Raw genomic sequence first — 17,175 nt, 5'->3', positions numbered from 1 at the left:
TCTACATTTCTGCTTGGCCCTGTGGGGGCCCCTGAAGATTGATGTTGCCATTCGGGTTGCTTTTTTGATGGGTTTGCGAAGCCCGAGTCTTGTGTGTGGCCATGAAGTGTAATTCTGTACCACCCTGGATTTCTTCGACTTCTTGAGCTTCCGTGCCTGCGCCGAAGCAGGAGGAACAATAAATCGCTTTAGAAGCAGCCATGGCCCTTGTCTGCAGGCGAAATCCACCATGGGGGAACTTTGCGAGCCTTAAATGTGGAGAAGTAGGCGATCAGGAAGTTTCAGATCGCTTTTTAGGCTCCTGAGTACTTGTGGCCTTTTGTTTCCGTGAGAGCTTGTTTTTGGTGGGTTCTTCCTCTTTGAGCCTGTCTGTATTGATGCGTGTCTGTCTTAACTCAAAGAGGGGTTCGTGCATCTGTAGTAGATAAACAGATACAAAATAACTAGATAGTTTTAGGCCTCACGGACGTTCTTGGTAAACATAAATCGTTTGTTAATACTTGTCAGTACCACTCCCACGTCTAGTGAGGAATACGCTCGCGTAACTCTCCTCCACCCCCCGCCATATGCCCTCCTCCCCCACATTACCAGGAAAGGTTTTATCCTTCCCATAACTTCATAGGTTGTTACTCTTCGTTGTCCACTTGAGAAAACACTGTTCTTAGTTGTCTGTAACAGTTCGTTCACTTCCTACTCTGCCAGAGATTAAGAATGGGGTTTTATGAAGCTTTTTTTTTTTTTGAGGGGGGTTCTATTTTTAAAGTCTGTTACTTCTGAAACCGTAGGTTTGTAGTTTTAGCCTTTTGTTTATGAAAAACACATCAAGACTCACCGAAACAGAGGTGGCTCCCAATGCAATTTTAGTAAGCAAAATAAACATTTTGACCCATTGCTAGTTTTAACTTTACAAAAAACACTCTTGGGGGCACTTGATTCTTTATCTGGAGTTTTGGGAAATACACACTGGATTTTGAACTCTTCCTTTTGTCTTAGCCCTAAATGGATTCGTTTTGTTCAAGGCCACAGCTTTTTGAAGTTGTGTTTGAAGTTTAGTTTGGGTTGATATGAACTGCTTTAAAATAAATTTATGACCACAGGTTTTTTTTTTTTTTTTTTCCAGTATGGTAAAAATAAACACCTTTTAAACCACAAAGCATTTTGTAAATAAAAGGTGAGCGGTGGATAGATTAGATCATGTTCCTTTGTTTGAAATAAAACCTGTTGGTGATATTAAAAACAAGACTAAAGAAAAATAACAACTTTGGTGAAAACAGTTTGAAAACTATGGAAGAGTAACTAGAATTCAGTACTTTTTAAAGTTGCTTAAAAATACTAATTTTTATAATGTATCATTTGGGGAAAAAAGTCACATTTCAGGTGCTTCACATAGCAACTTTTTAGTGGGTTTGAGAGTTCTTTAAAAGGCATCAGCAATTTAAATGTTTTTTAGTATTTAAGTGACTGATTTCTTAATTTAGTATTTAGTATTAAGTGACTGATTTCTTAATTTTTATGCTGATAGGTGCCAAGATATTTCAAAACTACCCAAGACACTTGTTAATTGCTTAGGTATTTGCTCAGTTTCAAAATGTCCCTTCTGCCAGGTTTTCTCTTGTTTGAGAAACTGCCTTGCCTCATTAGGTAAAGCAGGAAGTCTCAGGGCATACAGATAGCTTTACAAAAGCCAATTGTTTTGTTTGAACATTTTCATAGGAACTCTCCCACTGCTCCCCCATACCATTGCCTTGATAGAATGAAGTTGTGGTCGGTGTATTTCAATGGTGAATACCTTTTTCATATGTAAGTTCTTCGTTAGATAAGTATTATGGCAAATCTTATTTCAGAGAAGATTGTATTTGCTATTTTAGGAATCTTCTTAGGGACTGGAGCTCCACTGCTTTAACTGGTGGTGACTAAATTCCCAAGGCCTCAGCATGTGACTTTAAATTTACTAAAAACTTTTATATGTATTATTTTGATTAAAAAGCATTTGTAAGTCATGAAGGATTTCTTCCATTTTCTAGATGAGGAAACAGGCTCAGGGAAGTTGTAGTTTAGTGGTAAAATTTTAGTTTTGGGACTGCTGGTTAGCTCTACAACACAGAGTACTAGACTGATAGTCCCTTGTGGAATAGAATGGGACTGGTTACTGTTTACTAATGAGAGGACAGGGAGTTCTTTTGAAAATCAAAGAGAAAGGCATTAGGCTGGTTAGGACTGTGCTAGTACCTATGGTAAACTATGACTTTCTGATTTTCGTGTTTAAGCATAAACATGACTTGATAAAAGCAGAAAGTGCAGTCTAGAAAGCTGGATTACTCCAGTTAAGGTTCTGATGGATTGGAATTATTAACTGAAACTATGCATTTCCAAATTCGGCTTTGAAAAATATTAAAAATTCCTTTGTGTCTTTTAAAACATGAATTAGTTGTGAGAAGCAAATGCTTCTTTATCAGGATGTTTATCCTATAAAGAGAAATAATTTAAAAGATTTCTTATAAATCTTGTGAGTCTGTTTATGCATTGTCACAGTAGGGCTAAAGGGAGATATGGCATTTGTAATGGACTGTTAGGTTGATAGCCTTGAAATTAGATTCTAGTGGCTGTGGACAGGTGTGTTCTAGTTGGTAACTGATAATTATTTTGAAGCACTTTTTTTTTTTTAAGCACCTGTAGGCTGACAACTTGTATGCTTTATACAAATGTAATTGTTGATTTTAAGAAAACTTGAAAGTGGTGTTTTATAGTAACATTTTGGAGGTTTTTGGTTGATCTTTCTAGAGAAGAATAGCAGATGCAAGTGAGAAATAGTACCTGTTTTGGTTTACTGGGGTGTGGTAGCAAGGGGTTTATAGTTGTTTTGGATGTGTACAGATGTGGATTTGAATCCCTACAGCTCAGTAGATGAACGGCCTTGGGCACATCACATAACTTTTCCTCTATACCTTAGTGTTTTTATCTGTAAAACAGGAATGACTAGGAAATGTCTGCAGTATATTTGCCATACAGTTATTATTGTTTTGAAGCATTTCTTTTTTTTTTTTTTTTTACAGTGAGACTTTCTACACAAGGGGAGTGAATTTAGTTTGTCTCTGTAGGAGTCAGAATATTAGTAGAAAGATGATGTGATTACAGTTATAATTGTAAGTTATTGGTAAAAATTTAGAGTTTATCTTTCCCATGTGCATTAACTGAAAAGTTTCAGGCTAAGAACATTATTCTGTTGCAGTCCGTACTTAGTCAGGGGGCCTTATTGTTTTTTTTCAGAGAGCATCCTACGAATAGGTTGGACATTTTAAAGGATCCTTTCAAGTTTCGACATTCTGAGTCATTGCTAATTATATATGGGGTTTGGATTTTTGTTTGGTTTATTAGTGTATGTCTGCCCCAGCTGTAAAGGGATGTTTTGTAAAACTCTTATCATTTAAAAAGTATCTGCTACAGTTGGCTTAAGGTGTAAATAAGTTGGGTAGAAGAGTTGTTAATTAAAGTCTAATTCCATACTGTTAACCTTTGGTACCAACATAAGTTTCCCTGAAGTTGCCATGTTGAGTCCTGATCTCAATTTCTTGTCAGAGTGCCTGTCACCTACTACAGTTATTTCCATACACACACACTCAGCAACTTCAAAATAGAGGTTTCAGTTTAGAGAATTGTGTATATGTCATGAAACATTTAGCTGCTTGGTAGAAATTATTTTAGATGATAGATCGCAAAAGCCAGGGGGCTCACATTTTTGTCTTGGTGCATATATCGAGTTATGTTTTAAGAAATGCAAATTGTAAACATTTGTAACCTGTTTGTCCTTAGGTGTTGGTGGAATGAGCGTTGCATGTGTCTTGAAGAGAAAAGCAGTGCTTTGGCAGGACTCTTTCAGCCCCCACCTGAAACATCACCCTCAAGAACCAGCTAATCCCAACATGCCTGTTGTTTTGACATCTGGAACAGGGTCGCAAGCGCAGCCACAACCAGCTGCAAATCAGGCTCTTGCAGCTGGGACACACTCCAGCCCTGTCCCAGGATCCATAGGAGTTGCAGGCCGTTCCCAGGACGACGCTATGGTGGACTACTTCTTTCAGAGGCAGCATGGTGAGCAGCTTGGGGGAGGAGGAAGTGGTGGAGGCGGCTATAATAATAGCAAACATCGATGGCCTACTGGGGATAACATTCATGCAGAACATCAGGTAAAAAAAAGTTCACTATTTCAGCTTTGAAACTCTTTTTATAATCACTGTCCACTTAGGATATCTGCTTTCAGTGAATGTCTTTAAAAAAGCGTAAATTGCTAATGATTTCATTTGGTCTAAACTAAGCAGTCACTTGTTTTAAAGGATGATTGTTGTAATGTCACTGAGTCATTTATCGTTCTGGTGGTACTAAAGAGCAAATGACCAATTCATTAAAAAAGAAAAAAAGACTTAAGCTTGTTCTAATGTGCACATTCCTTTTCTAAGTATACTTTTTAAACAAAGAATACTTTTTTCATCTTAACATATAATCTTTTAAGATCTATTTGAGCTGTTTATAGGCTAAATACATACTTTAGAGCCATTCCTGTTGGGTATTCGTGACTTTTTTGTTTAAAATGTTATAGTTGAAAGCAGAAGGAAGTTGATAAAAAAAATCAGCTGCTCAAGTGAAATTTGACATGGAACTGATATATCTTATGTTTTGTGTTAGAAAGGAGTGGTTGCAGCTTTTAGGTTTTTACCATTTTTGTCCTCTTGTAAATGCTTGTTTCATTTGGTTAATTTTAACGTTCTTACTTTTACTAATCCAAGACTATAGCTGGAATCACAGCATATTTTACTGAGAAGAGAGTTTAGCCTGAAAGGTGTTTCCTAACTTGATAGTGATGAAAGGGTTAGAATGTTTTCATCTGGTTATTCTTTGGAATAGGGTATAGGTTGAATTTGCAGAAGTTTTATTTTATTTTGCCAATATCTGAGTACTGACTAGCAGAAAGAATTGACGTCTCATGAGGGGTTCTCATGCTTCTGTTCTTCAGAAATAAATCAGGCGCAAGCACACTCAGTCGTGCTTCCCCTTGACCTTTCCAGACAGCTGGTGTACCACAGTTCTTTACTGTAGTAGAAATGAGGAGGTGGAATCTTGTTAGGTAACAAGTTATTAGCGTGTTGATCGCAGGGCTTTGAACGGTCATCAGTATCAGTGCCAATTCATTAACATCTATTATTTGTAGGTGAGCAACACTAAGAAATGTGAGGTGCAGGGAGCTGCTTCTTGGGCACTTAGGGCATTCTTATTATGTATCTGTTATTTAGGGTACTTTGTTTCTGGTTTGCTTAAAGTCTTGGAGGTGGAGATCAAATTTTATTCATCTCAATATCCTAGTTCCTAGTTCCTCGAATTTGGCGAATGATAGAGTTTCAGAAGAAAGTTATTGAGTGCATGAGGCCCTAATCCTATGGCCTTAAAGCTGGGGGAAAAAGGACATTGTCACAAAAATAAGGATGTTGAGTGCCAGGCTAAGATTTAATTCAGTAGGCAGCAGGGTTTTTAGTGTGTTTGTATGGAGTAGTTTTTGTCCAGTGGTGTTTTGGGAAGGTTGAGTTGGCAGTAAGAGATTGGAGTGGGTAAGAGCTGAGACTAGATTACTACTCTGATAGCCCCGGTGTGAGCAGTGGAAAGGTGGGATAGGACTGAGAAATGCATAGAATTTGGTGATTGAATTTGAAAGTTTAGGTCCCTGGGAAAATGGAGTAATAGAGGAAAAGGAATATAGAGGGGAATCTGGTTTGGGGACAGGGTAATTAAATTCCGTAGAACACATGTTGAATTTGAGATGTAGGTAGCTGTGTGTGTAGGGTGAAACCAAGGTAGGAGGTGGTTAATTTGGATGGTATATGTCTAGGGATCTGTCTAGGGAGCAAAAGTGGAATGCCTGTAATTTTTGCCTTGTTTGGTTAAACACTATTTAAAAATCATGACCATTGGTTTTTAGAGTATATATTATAATTTATATTATAGATCTGTAAAGTCTTGTGTTGGCTTTCCTCACGATGGATGGATAAAAACTGAAAGAAGAATCAAGGTGCTTGGTTTGTACTTTGCTAGGTGGGCAAGTCAAACTGTGGGTCAGCCCTTGGCAGAGAGTTTCAAGATCTAAAATCTGGCTGTGGCGGGGGAGGGGGAAACCTTACTTGTGCTATGCTGTGAAGACATACTCTGGACTCAGGTGCTGAGCCCTATTTTATCCAGGTCAGTTAGCAAATCAGTGTTCATGTTAAATGGCAAAACCTGTTCCACACCTAGGGGGGCCTAAACCAGTGACTCAGCTTGGACTTGGCATTTATCATCCACAGTTCTGTTGGTCTGGATACATGGTATAATGAACAGCATTAGGTAGCTGCTGTGTTGCGGTGTGGACCATCTACACATTACCTGTCCTGTAGTCAGAGTTATTATAACTTGGTGGTTTTGGTCTTGACTGAGTGAGGGAAGACCATAAAGTAAAGCAGTGAGTCTCAGAGCTTAGCTGTTCTGCTAGAAATACATGGCAATAGATAGTGACCACTTGGACAAGAAGCAATGATGAGTGTAATATAATTGAAGAGTTGAGGCATAGCTCTATTGCAGAGAATCGCTGCTCTCCGTGTCTGAGCTGTCAGGTGGAACTGCAAAAGAAGTTGAGAATCTTATGTTTTAGGCACTGGACTAAATATTTCCTATATTTAATCCTCAGAACAATTTTATGAAGGAGGTAAAATCCTTTATTGAGAAGCTTAGTTCCCAGGTAGACTCTGGTTTTGAAATCAGGTCTTTGATCCTAATGCCCATACTCTTTCTGTATTTCTGCCTCGCTGGGAATATTTCTAGTCCTAGAACCTAAACCAAACCAGAGGAACGCATTCTAAGATCAAAGAACTACTTGGCCATAATTTATTTGAATTTTTAGAGATAAATTTGATAACAAGGAGATGAATACAAATAATGTTGGCTTCCCTCCCCCATCGGTGATGCTAAAGTATTTTTTTTAAAACTACTTACATATGTATATTCTATGTAGAAATTGTAGGAAAGTCTCTGTTGAGACAGAGTGACTCAATCTAAAGTGATTCTGCTGCTAGCACATTCTGCAGTTCCAGTGGGCCATTACTGTTTGTGGGCCTATTTCCCCTTCTTTTTTTTTTTTTTTTTAAGACTTTTTGCATAATGGAACAAAGTTTAAGATCAGATTGGCAGAATGCTTTCATCAGTGAGCTGGTGAAGTAAAGAATATCACAGGCTCTGATGCCACCAGCAATATTGGAGGGAAGTGCCAGGTATTGGGCCAGGTATTTTATTTTATATCCATTTCTCTTATTATTACTTATTATGAGCAGTCACTTTTTTATACTTTATCTTTTTTTAACCTTTGAAATTAGAGGTTTTTTGCTTTATGTAGAAATTCTTTTAGTGTCTGGGTTCTATCTTTTTTTCTTTTTTTTTGTCCACGCCACTTGGCATGTGGGATCTTAGTTCCCTGACCAGGGATCAAACCTGTGTCCCTTGGAGTAGAACCACAGAGTCCTAACCACTGGACCACTGGGGAATTGCCCTGAGTTCCATCTTTTAATAATGCCCTCTTTAACTTGTGCCTAAATACATGTGACTTTAAAAAAATATTTAAGTTTTTTTTCTAACTGTGAAACTTGATTATTAGCGTGATGTCCCTTTAAATAAAAGTTTAAAACCATAGCAGCTTGAGAACTTGTATTAAAGTAAATGGAGTACTTTAAAAATCTTACAAGCTGAGATATTTAAAATTAAATTTAGGAACTATAATATTTTGAGGTGAATGGTATTCAGATTTGTTTATGTGTTTATTTTAAAAAGTTGTAGAGTGTAAACTTTTTTCTTTCTGTATTTGTCTTTTTTTTAAGAATATAAATATAGTAAATATCACTTTTTTTTGGACATTTATTTCTGATTTTTAAATTTTGGCTGCACTGGATCTTCCTTGTGGTGCGTGGGCTCAGTTGCCCTATAGTATGTGGGATCGCAGTTCCCCGCACTGGTATCAAACTCGCCTTCCCCGCATTGCAGGGCAGATTCTTAACCACTGGATCATCAGGGCAGTCCCTAGTATCCTTTATTTTAATGCATAATATTATTGTATTTGGTATAGTTAGAAACTTCAAAGCCCTCATTTTTGGGTCTTATTGAGGTCTTCGGTGGGGAGTGAGGGAAAGAAGTACCATGAATTTTATTTCTTTTTTTACCTATAAAATTTACTCATAGTAAACAAGACAGTGGGTATGGATCAAGATATTATAAAATACTAGAGAGAATTCCCTGATGGTCCAGTGGTTAGGACTCGGCACTTTTAGTGTCAGGGGCCAAAGTTCAGTTCCGGGTTGGGGAACTAAGATCCTGCAGGCTGCCTGGGCATTGCCAACAAAACCAAAAAATCCCATGAAAACACATCTCGCTAAGTAAATAATACTCTTTAAAAATGTTGCCTACAAAAATTTGCATACTTATTTTAATAATAATTTTTATAAACAGATCTTTCTTTCCTTAATAGTATTAAAGGTTTCATCATTCAAAGCCCAGCCTTAAGTCTGACTTTTTGTAATTATTTTATTCTCTCATTGTGAAATCTGTTTTCTCTGTAGACTGTTGTGAGATAAAGTGGGTGATGAAATAGGGAAAAAATTTTTAAGGTCGATCAATTGAACTGTGGCCTCTGTACTGGATTTTAAGGGGGCAGAGATAGGTAGAAAGCTCTGCTTTTTGAGAAAGGAAATTTAGAGAACTCAAGTTTTCTTTCTTTTGTTAGGAATCTTTTGGCACTGGGATGTGTCAGTATCCACCCACCATAGATTGGCAGCTGTGGGAGATAATTCTAGATAACCAAACAGAATTCAGTGGCTGAATCTTGTGGGAGATAATTCTAGGTAGCCAGGCAGAATTCAGTGGATAAATCTTCTCGTTGACTCTGTACCAACTCCCCCCACTTCTTTTTCACTTGGTATCTGACATCCATCCCATTAATCTCCAGTGGCTGTGAGCTAATCCTTACACTATATAATTAATAAATATTATGTTAAATTGGGAGGGGCCCAAGTATTCTGATACTGGGAGCCTCCTCATTGTCTGCATATCCTTTTCTGTTGTCCCTGCTCTTTGACTTTGTTAGACCATGTGTCTCTTGTCTTTCTGGGTAGATGGCTTAGATGCTTCAGCATTTGGGCCATTGGCACTTAGTTAACATACGTTAAAGTTGCTTTCATATTTTTCAGTGTTTTCTTTTTCACTTGTACCCTTGGAGCCTTTTTCATTATATTTGGAGTTCACAGAGACTTAAAACATTTTATATTTGGTCGAAAGGATCATCAGCGGGCTTTCTTTGACTGTAACTTCAAGAATTATTTTCCAGCGTTAAGGATTAGATTCCAGTGTACAAAAAGTGTACATTCAGATTCCCTTCTCTAATGCCGTGTGGTACTTGATTGTATGTGCCTCCTAGGTGGCACCTTATAGAAGTTTATATCTTTGTTTTGTTTCAAAAGGTTTTTGTTGTGGAATTAGGGGGAAAAAATAGGTGGTAATGAGACGTTGTTGTTGTTCAATTGTTAGTGGTGTCTGACTCTTGCAATCCCACGGACTGCAGCACGCCAGGCCTCTGTCCTTCACTATCTCCTGGAGCTTGCTCAAACTCATGTCCATTGAGTCAATGATGCCATCCAACCATCTCATCCTCTGTCGTCCCCTTCTCCTGCCTTCAGTCTTTCGAACATCAGGGTCTTTTCCAGTGAGTCAGCTCTTCGCATCAGGTGGCCAAAGTATTACAGGTTTACTTTCATCATCAGTCCTTCCAGTGAATATTCAGGGTTGATTTCCTTTAAGATTGACTGGTTTGATCTCCTTGCAGTCCAGGGCACTCTCAAGAGTCTTCTCTAGCACCAGTTTGAAAGCATCAGTTAGTTGGCATTCAGCCTTCTTTATGGTCCAACTCTCATATCTGTACTTGACTAGGTATATGAGATGTAGCAGTGGGAAAATAGGGTTATGTTAGGAAGATAAAGGAGGTAAATGTAGAATTTAGAAATACACAACAAAGTGGTGGGTTACAGAATTTGCTCTGGGTGCTCTTGTGGTCAAAGAAAAGAGGGAAATGGGATGAATCAGGAGATTCTTAGTAAGAGAAAAACATAGTTACTTAGGAAGAGCTGTGTTTCAGATTTCAGTTTGGTTGTGGTTGAAGTGCTTTGCAAACCATGAAGTGATATAATAATGATATTGTTTTTTCATTGCACCTCTCTGTATTTGGAGAAGATACACACATCTTTTGTGCATGTATCCATTTTCTCTTGGGCAACAGCATTTGCTTAATACTTTGTATATAGGCTGAGCCTGAGTACAGAATTATGCTTCTGGTATTTTGGAAAGAATACTTAAAAAATTCTAGCTCTTGGTTAGAATCTATTCACTTTTGGGAAATGGCTTAACACTCACAGAGGAACATAGGACAATGCCAATAAAGTAAGTGCTGAGGATAGGGTAAGAGGTTTCTTTTTTTGCCACTGTATTTTTTTAATTGAAGGATATTTGCTTTACAGAATTTTGTGGTTTTCTGTCATACCTCAACAAGAGTCAGTGATAGGTATACCCATGTCCCCTCCCTCCGAGGGTAAGAGTTGTTGAGGGATTTCTGACCCCTTCTTCCCTAATTTTCACATTCACGTTCTGTCTCTTCTAGATGTAGGTAAAGACCTGTGAATGGGAATGTGGTTTCAGCTTAGGAGAATGCCTCTACCTTTTTGCTCCCTACTGTGAATATTGTGAGAAGTGGTGGTCAGTGATTGGCAATAGGTTGGGTGAATTTAATATTTGGGAATTTGATTGAAGAACTTAGGCTGAAGGATAAACATGGCATTGGTGATAAAACCTGAAGTTGAAGAGGAATGTTCACGTTTTTTTCTGTAATATTTTTTGAGAATTGTTTTTCAGTTGCCATATTAATAATTTCAGAAGATTCAGCAGATTCAAATTTGTCTTTTTTTTCCTTCTTCAGTAAGTGTTCTTTTATGGTTAAAGTATCTTAGTGTTTTTGAAAATCACATTAGGAAAACTTTTAGATTTGTGGAATTTGGGGGCCCTAACAATTTTTTATAATTGCTTTATTGGTATATAATTCATCCATTTAAACTGTGCAATTCAGTCGTTTTTAGTATATTCACAGAGTTGTGCAGTCATCACCACAATCAGTTTTAGAACATTTTTATTATCCCTCATGGTCTGTACCAGTAGCAGTCACTCTAGCCTTAAGCACCCACCAGCCTACTTTCTGTGTCTATGCATTTGTCTCTTCTGGACATTTCACATAGTAAATGGAGTCATCCGATATGTGGCCCTTTGTGACTGGCTTAGCATAATTTAGCACTTAACGTAATTTCTAAGTGATTTTTTTTTCTTAAATTTTTTTGTGGCTGCTCTGTGTGGCACTGAGGATCTTAGTTCCCTGAACAGTGTTTGAACCTGTGGCCCCTGCATTGGGAGTGCAGAGCCTTAACTGCTGGACTGCCCGCATAATGTTTTAAAGGTTCACCTATCTTGTAGGATGGATCAGTACCTCATTCCTTTTTACTGCTGAATAATAGTCTGTTACATAATAGATATATACCGTATTTTGTTGATCCGTTTATCAGTTGACAGACCTTTGGGTTTCTATGTTTTGGTTATTAGGACAATCCTGCTTCTAACATTCGTGTACAAGTTTCTGTCGATACATGCTTTTGGTTCTTTGGGTACCTAATAAGTTTTAAAGGCACATAAGTCTAATATGCAGACAAATGTCTTCACCGATGCCAGTGCTTTTTAGAAATAGAGTTTGGAGGTTAGTTTATCTACAACTTTATACCGTGGATTTGGAATTTTTCCAAATGACAAGTTTTACTGGAGTTAACGACAACTTTCTTCTTTATCTATGAAGAAAGTATTTTCAGGTTAACAGCATAAATAAACTTGTTTACAACCCTGGGAAGCAGAATGCTTAAATTAGAAAGAGCAGGTGTTTTTAGGGAGCTCTGCTCTCTAGATGTTATTAATATACAGTTAATTGATCTGCTAATGACAAATAATTTTTCTCTATTAAAGAAAGTTACCCCAAGGTCTTTTATTAAGGGAATGGTTCATTAACTTAATTCTGGTTATTGTATGTGTTTAAAAGCACTATATCTGTTGTTAATTTAAAAAATGATCTTTATAATTTGCTAAGAATTTATTGATTCAGATTGTTCGTTTTCCCCACAATTGGACACATTAGGAAGATGCTACTTATACAGGTCAGAAGCCTGATAGTAAAATACAAAACAGTGAAATTAATATATCATTCTTTCTCTAGAGAAATTTATAGTTTCATGAAGGGAGGAAGCACCATATCTGTTGTTAATTAAAGGAATGTTCTTTATAATTTACTAAGAATTTATTGATTCAGATTGTTCATTTTCCCCATAATTGGACACATGAGGAAGATACTACTTATACAGGTCAGAAGCCTTATAGTAAAGTACAAAACAGTGAAATTAATATATCATTCTTTCTTCAGAGAATGAAGAGGAGGAAGGAAGGGAGAAGGGAATTGTTGGTTTCTGTATTGAAATGAGTGTTAAGATGGGGCTGTTGGGTGTTTGGGTGACAAAAACAAACCAGGTGAGAATAATTTTATAGTAGATACGGTTCCTTCACTTACTAACTTATTATCTAGAAAATAGGCCTTAAGTTGTATATATCCATTGAGAGTGACATACGTGGAAAAAGGATTGGGAGGAAATATGGGAAAATACTAATTTTATTTATGTGGGTGGAAATTATAGGTAATTTGGTTTTGTCTTGTACGTTTTTAATTTTCACAAAATTTCAAACTCTGAATTTTCATTTTTGGCCTTGCTCTGTGGATTGTAGGATCTTAGTTCCCCAACCAAGGACTGAACCTAGGCCCACAGCTGTAAAAGTGCCTAGTCCTAACCACTGGGCTGCCAGGGAACTTAGACCCTGAGATTTTTATATTTTAAAGAGAGAAAAAGGACAAATTTCAAACCTTTTGTTAAGAGTTTGGTTTACCATACTGACTGAAAACTGAATTGGTGAATTGATACGTTTCCAGTGGAATTTTGGGGTTGGAAAAGATCTTAGAAACCATTTAACTTTTTTTCCCCATCAGTGCAGTGGTTTCCTTTACGTTAATTATCTCTGTTTTAATTAAAAAGAAGTTAGTGAGTGTGTTGTGCTGAGGTTGTTAGGATAGATTGAGTGTATCCAGTGAGATCTAGAGATATTTTTATTTTGGTATTGAGTACCTTTCTGTACCATAAGTTTTATTGACATATCTCCATACGCTGTGTGCCAGAACCATTCTAGCCTTTTTGCATATGATGTGAAGCCCCCATAACCCTGTGTCGTTTATTATTATTTCTGTTTTATGGATGAGGAAATTCAGGGTCAGAAAAATGAGATGCGATTTTTTAAGGTCTCATAGAAGACATATATTTGAGGTGATTAGCTCATGTTCTTTCCACTAGATCAATGTGTCTGGAGACCCTACTGTTGTGCATCATGGATTGAGTAGTCAGCTTATCCATCTCTCTCACATACATACATGCACACACGCCTTTTTGACACATTTTCACACATGTTAAGCCCTACTTGTTGCTCACATATTTATAATTTAGGGACACCAGTACAAATTTAGTTTGCATGTTTAATTATCGGAGCCCAGTACTTGATGCATAATAGGTGCTCAGTGGGCTTCCCTGATAGCTCTTTTGGTAAAGTATCCGCGTGCAATGCAGGAGGCCCCAGTTCGATTCCTGGGTCTGGAAGGTCCCCTGGAGAAGGGATAGGTTACCCACTCCAGTAATCTTGGGCTTCCCTGTGGCTTAGCTGGTAAAGGATCTGCCCGCAGTGTGGGAGACCTGGGTTTGATCCCTGGGTTGGGAAGATCCCCTGGAGAAGGGAACGGCTATGCACTCCAGTATTCTGGCCTGGAGAATTCCATGGACTGTGCAGTCCATGGGGTCGCAAAGAATCAGATGGGACTGTGCGACTTTCACTTTCACTTTTCACTTTGGGTGCTCAGTGAATGGTGTGTTCAAACAGATGAGGTTCAGAACTGAACTCAAGTGATTTCATTCCCTGTATCTTGTTTCTGTGTATGGTATCTCCATTACAGGCCACTTAAGAACCTTAGATTTTTGCCTCCTGCTTCAGACAGTTCCAAGGTTATATTCATATTCCTGTGTGTGATCTGCTCATATTTCTTGCCTGGACATTTATAGTAGTCTTCTGACTGGTTTTCTGCACCCTTCTCCTTTTTTTCTTTCTTCTGGCTATTTTCTTTGTTGCTGCCAAATTGTTATTTCTAAAGATGCAGCTCTGCTTTTGTCTCTTCCTTGCCAGGACTTCCCAGGTGGCGCTAGTGGTAAAGAACCCATCTGCTAATCCAGGAGACTTGGGGTTGATCCCTGGGTCGGAAAGATACCTGGAGGAGGGCGTGGCAGCCTACTCCAGTGTTCTTGCCTGGAGAATCTGTGGACAGAGGAGCCTGGCGGGCTACAATCCATGGGGTGGCAAAGAGTCAGACATGATTGGAGTGACTCAGCAGGCACGCACGCTTCCTTACCTAAATTTTGTTTTTGGCTTTTCCAGCTGCTTTTAGGCTAATTAACTTTCAAGCGTCTTAGGATGGCACAGTGTACACCCTTTGTGTTTTGAGCTAATTTACCTCTCCAGGCTTTATGGGCACTCCAGCTTTACTGAAGTACTGTAACTTTGAACATACATGCTATTTTTATAGTTTGTGCAATTGCTCAACATAGTTGTGCTATTTTTATTGATGTGGTTTTCTCTGCTTGGAATCCCCTTCCTTCCTCATCCACCTAGCTACTTGTCTCATCTTCAACTAAAGTATTTTTATCTCTGATAAACCTTCCTCATTTCTTTTCTTATAGGTTGTGTCCCCTTTTGGTGCTCTCATCGTTTGGTACTTTTCCTTCACCATTGGGTGCTAGTAATCCGTTTCAGAACAGACGCTTGGGCTTAAGTCCAGACCCACTGAATCAAAATATCCAGTGATGAGATGGAGTTTATATATTTTTTAAAAAGCACTCCCTGGTTATCTTTATGTACAGCTTGGTTAAGAACCACTGTGATGGTTCTTCTTGAAGAATCTTTCAGCCTTATATCTCCAGCCTCTGGCAAATAGCATGTATGTCATAAATGATGAGTAAATATATTGTCATCAGGGCTTATTGAAGAGACTTAGACTGATGAGAGTTTTGTTTTGAAGAGTGTTACGATACCATTTTTAATTGATAAGGTGTAAGGTGTAACAGAATGTAGGGTCTTGAATACTTGAGAGGCTTTTTGGCATGAAGCTAAGGAGTCAGTAAGCATTTATTGCAGAGTTGCATTAAAGAGCTCTTAAAGTAATTCCTATCAACTCTGGTTTTATGCTTTTTTTGGGGGGAGTGGAGGGGTGTTTTTAAAACCACGTCAGAGCTAGGCAAACAGGAGGCTGTAGAAACAAGTTTTACTTTGCTTAATTTGTTAAACGCTGAAACTTTTTGTTCCATCGTCAACATCACATATTGGGAAATGGTGCCATACTGTTTCAACCGAATACATTTTCAAAGTTCATTCCTCTTCTCATAAGTGAATATCATCTATTATTGTTTAAGAAGGGTAGTATCTTTATAAAGGTAGAATGAAGGTTATAATTTATCCCTGTATTGTCAGTGGTTAACTGCCCTTAACACTTTCTGTGTTGTTTAGTTGCTAAGTTGTATCCAATTCTTTTGGAAGCCCATAGACTATAACTGTAGCCCTGCCAGGTTCCTCTGTCCCGAGGATTTCCTAGGCAAGAACACTGGAATGGGCACACTGGAATGGGCACACTGGAATGGGTTGCCATTTTCTTCTCAAGGGGATACAGGTTGTAACCTGTATCTCCTGCATTGCCAGGTGGATTCTTTTTCACTGAACCACCAGGGAAGCTAGTGACTCATTTTTCTTGTTTGAAGCTTTTTAAGAGTTGCTGTTTGGGTTTTTAAGGTTTCTGTTGGCAATTAAGTATAAAGTGCAGTGTGAATATTAAATTGTGAATTATTTTTTTATATTTTGATTATAAATTTTGTTCTAAAGTAGAACAGCTTTATTGGGATATAGTTCACATACCATACATTTCACCCATTTAAAATGTACTAATCAAGTGGTTTTCAGTATATTCGGAGTTGTACAACTGTCACTACAATCAAAGTGAATGTTTTCATCACCCACAAAAGAAAACCTGTAACTATTACCAGTCATTTTCCACCTTCCTCACCCACATACCTAGGCAGTCACTAATCTACTTTGTCTAAAATGAAAACTTTTTGATAGTATATGTTTGTTTTAAAAAATGTCAGTAATCTGGTTTTCAGAGTTAACTACTTTTAACAGTTTGGTTATTTCCTTCCAAACTTTTTCTGGACATATATAAACAGATACGTGAATACATTTTAGTTTTAAACCAGATGGGATCAGTTGCTCTCTCTAAATATATTACATACTTTTGTGTGTCCGGGCATGCATACACTGATGATAGTCTTTCCACCCTTAATATGTAGTAGTCCTCCTTTCAGGCCAGTAAATACCTCTACTTCTTTTTTAAGGGTCCCAAAGAGTCAAGACAACGACTGTGCTCAAGAATACTAGAGCGGGTTGCCATTTCCTATCTTTTTGGCCCAGGGATTGAACCCCTGTCTCTTGTATCTCCTGAATTGGCAGGCAGATTCTTTACCTCTGTGTGTATTGAAGAACAGTGATTTTAACTGTTTTATCCCAGTTTTGATTTTAGGTTTTTAACTTCTGACATTCTAAATAATGCTATAGTAAACAGTACTGCAGTTATATTTTTGTATTCCAGAGTCACTTTAGAATATATTCAGAGATGTGAAAGTGACAGATCAAACAGAAGAATGCATTTAATATTTTGATAAAAATATTTCTACACTGTTTTCCAGGTAGACTGTAGCAATTTAAAATTCTGCAAACACCTTATGAGTGTTCTTTGTCCACTTTTTTTTGGTAGTAATTTCTTAAATTTATAAAACTGTTTTTATATGTCTTTTAACTGTGTTTTGGGACTTCCCTGGTGGCTCAGACAAAAAAAGTCTGCCTGCGATGCAG

General features: G+C 37.8%; 1 protein-coding gene across 17 annotated transcripts in view; it reads left to right on the top strand.

Annotated features, from left to right (window-relative positions):
- Positions 1 to 17,175, top strand: part of PUM1 (pumilio RNA binding family member 1) — a 125,309-nt gene that overhangs the window by 381 nt on the left and 107,753 nt on the right. For 15 of the 17 annotated variants that reach the window (XM_040227968.1, XM_040227962.1, XM_040227961.1 and 12 more), the window contains exon 2: positions 3,811 to 4,184. In XM_040227968.1, the coding sequence (XP_040083902.1) occupies positions 3,822 to 4,184 (363 nt within the window). In that variant the 5' untranslated portion in view covers positions 3,811 to 3,821. The remainder of the gene's footprint in view (positions 1 to 3,810; positions 4,185 to 17,175) is intronic. The other 2 variants (XM_040227967.1, XM_040227964.1) reach the window with 1 other exon arrangement.

This window comes from Oryx dammah, unplaced genomic scaffold (genome assembly GCF_014754425.2).
Source record: "Oryx dammah isolate SB20612 unplaced genomic scaffold, SCBI_Odam_1.1 HiC_scaffold_27, whole genome shotgun sequence".
Classification (NCBI taxonomy): Eukaryota; Metazoa; Chordata; class Mammalia; order Artiodactyla; family Bovidae; genus Oryx; species Oryx dammah.
This window is presented reverse-complemented; position numbering and strand designations above follow the sequence as displayed.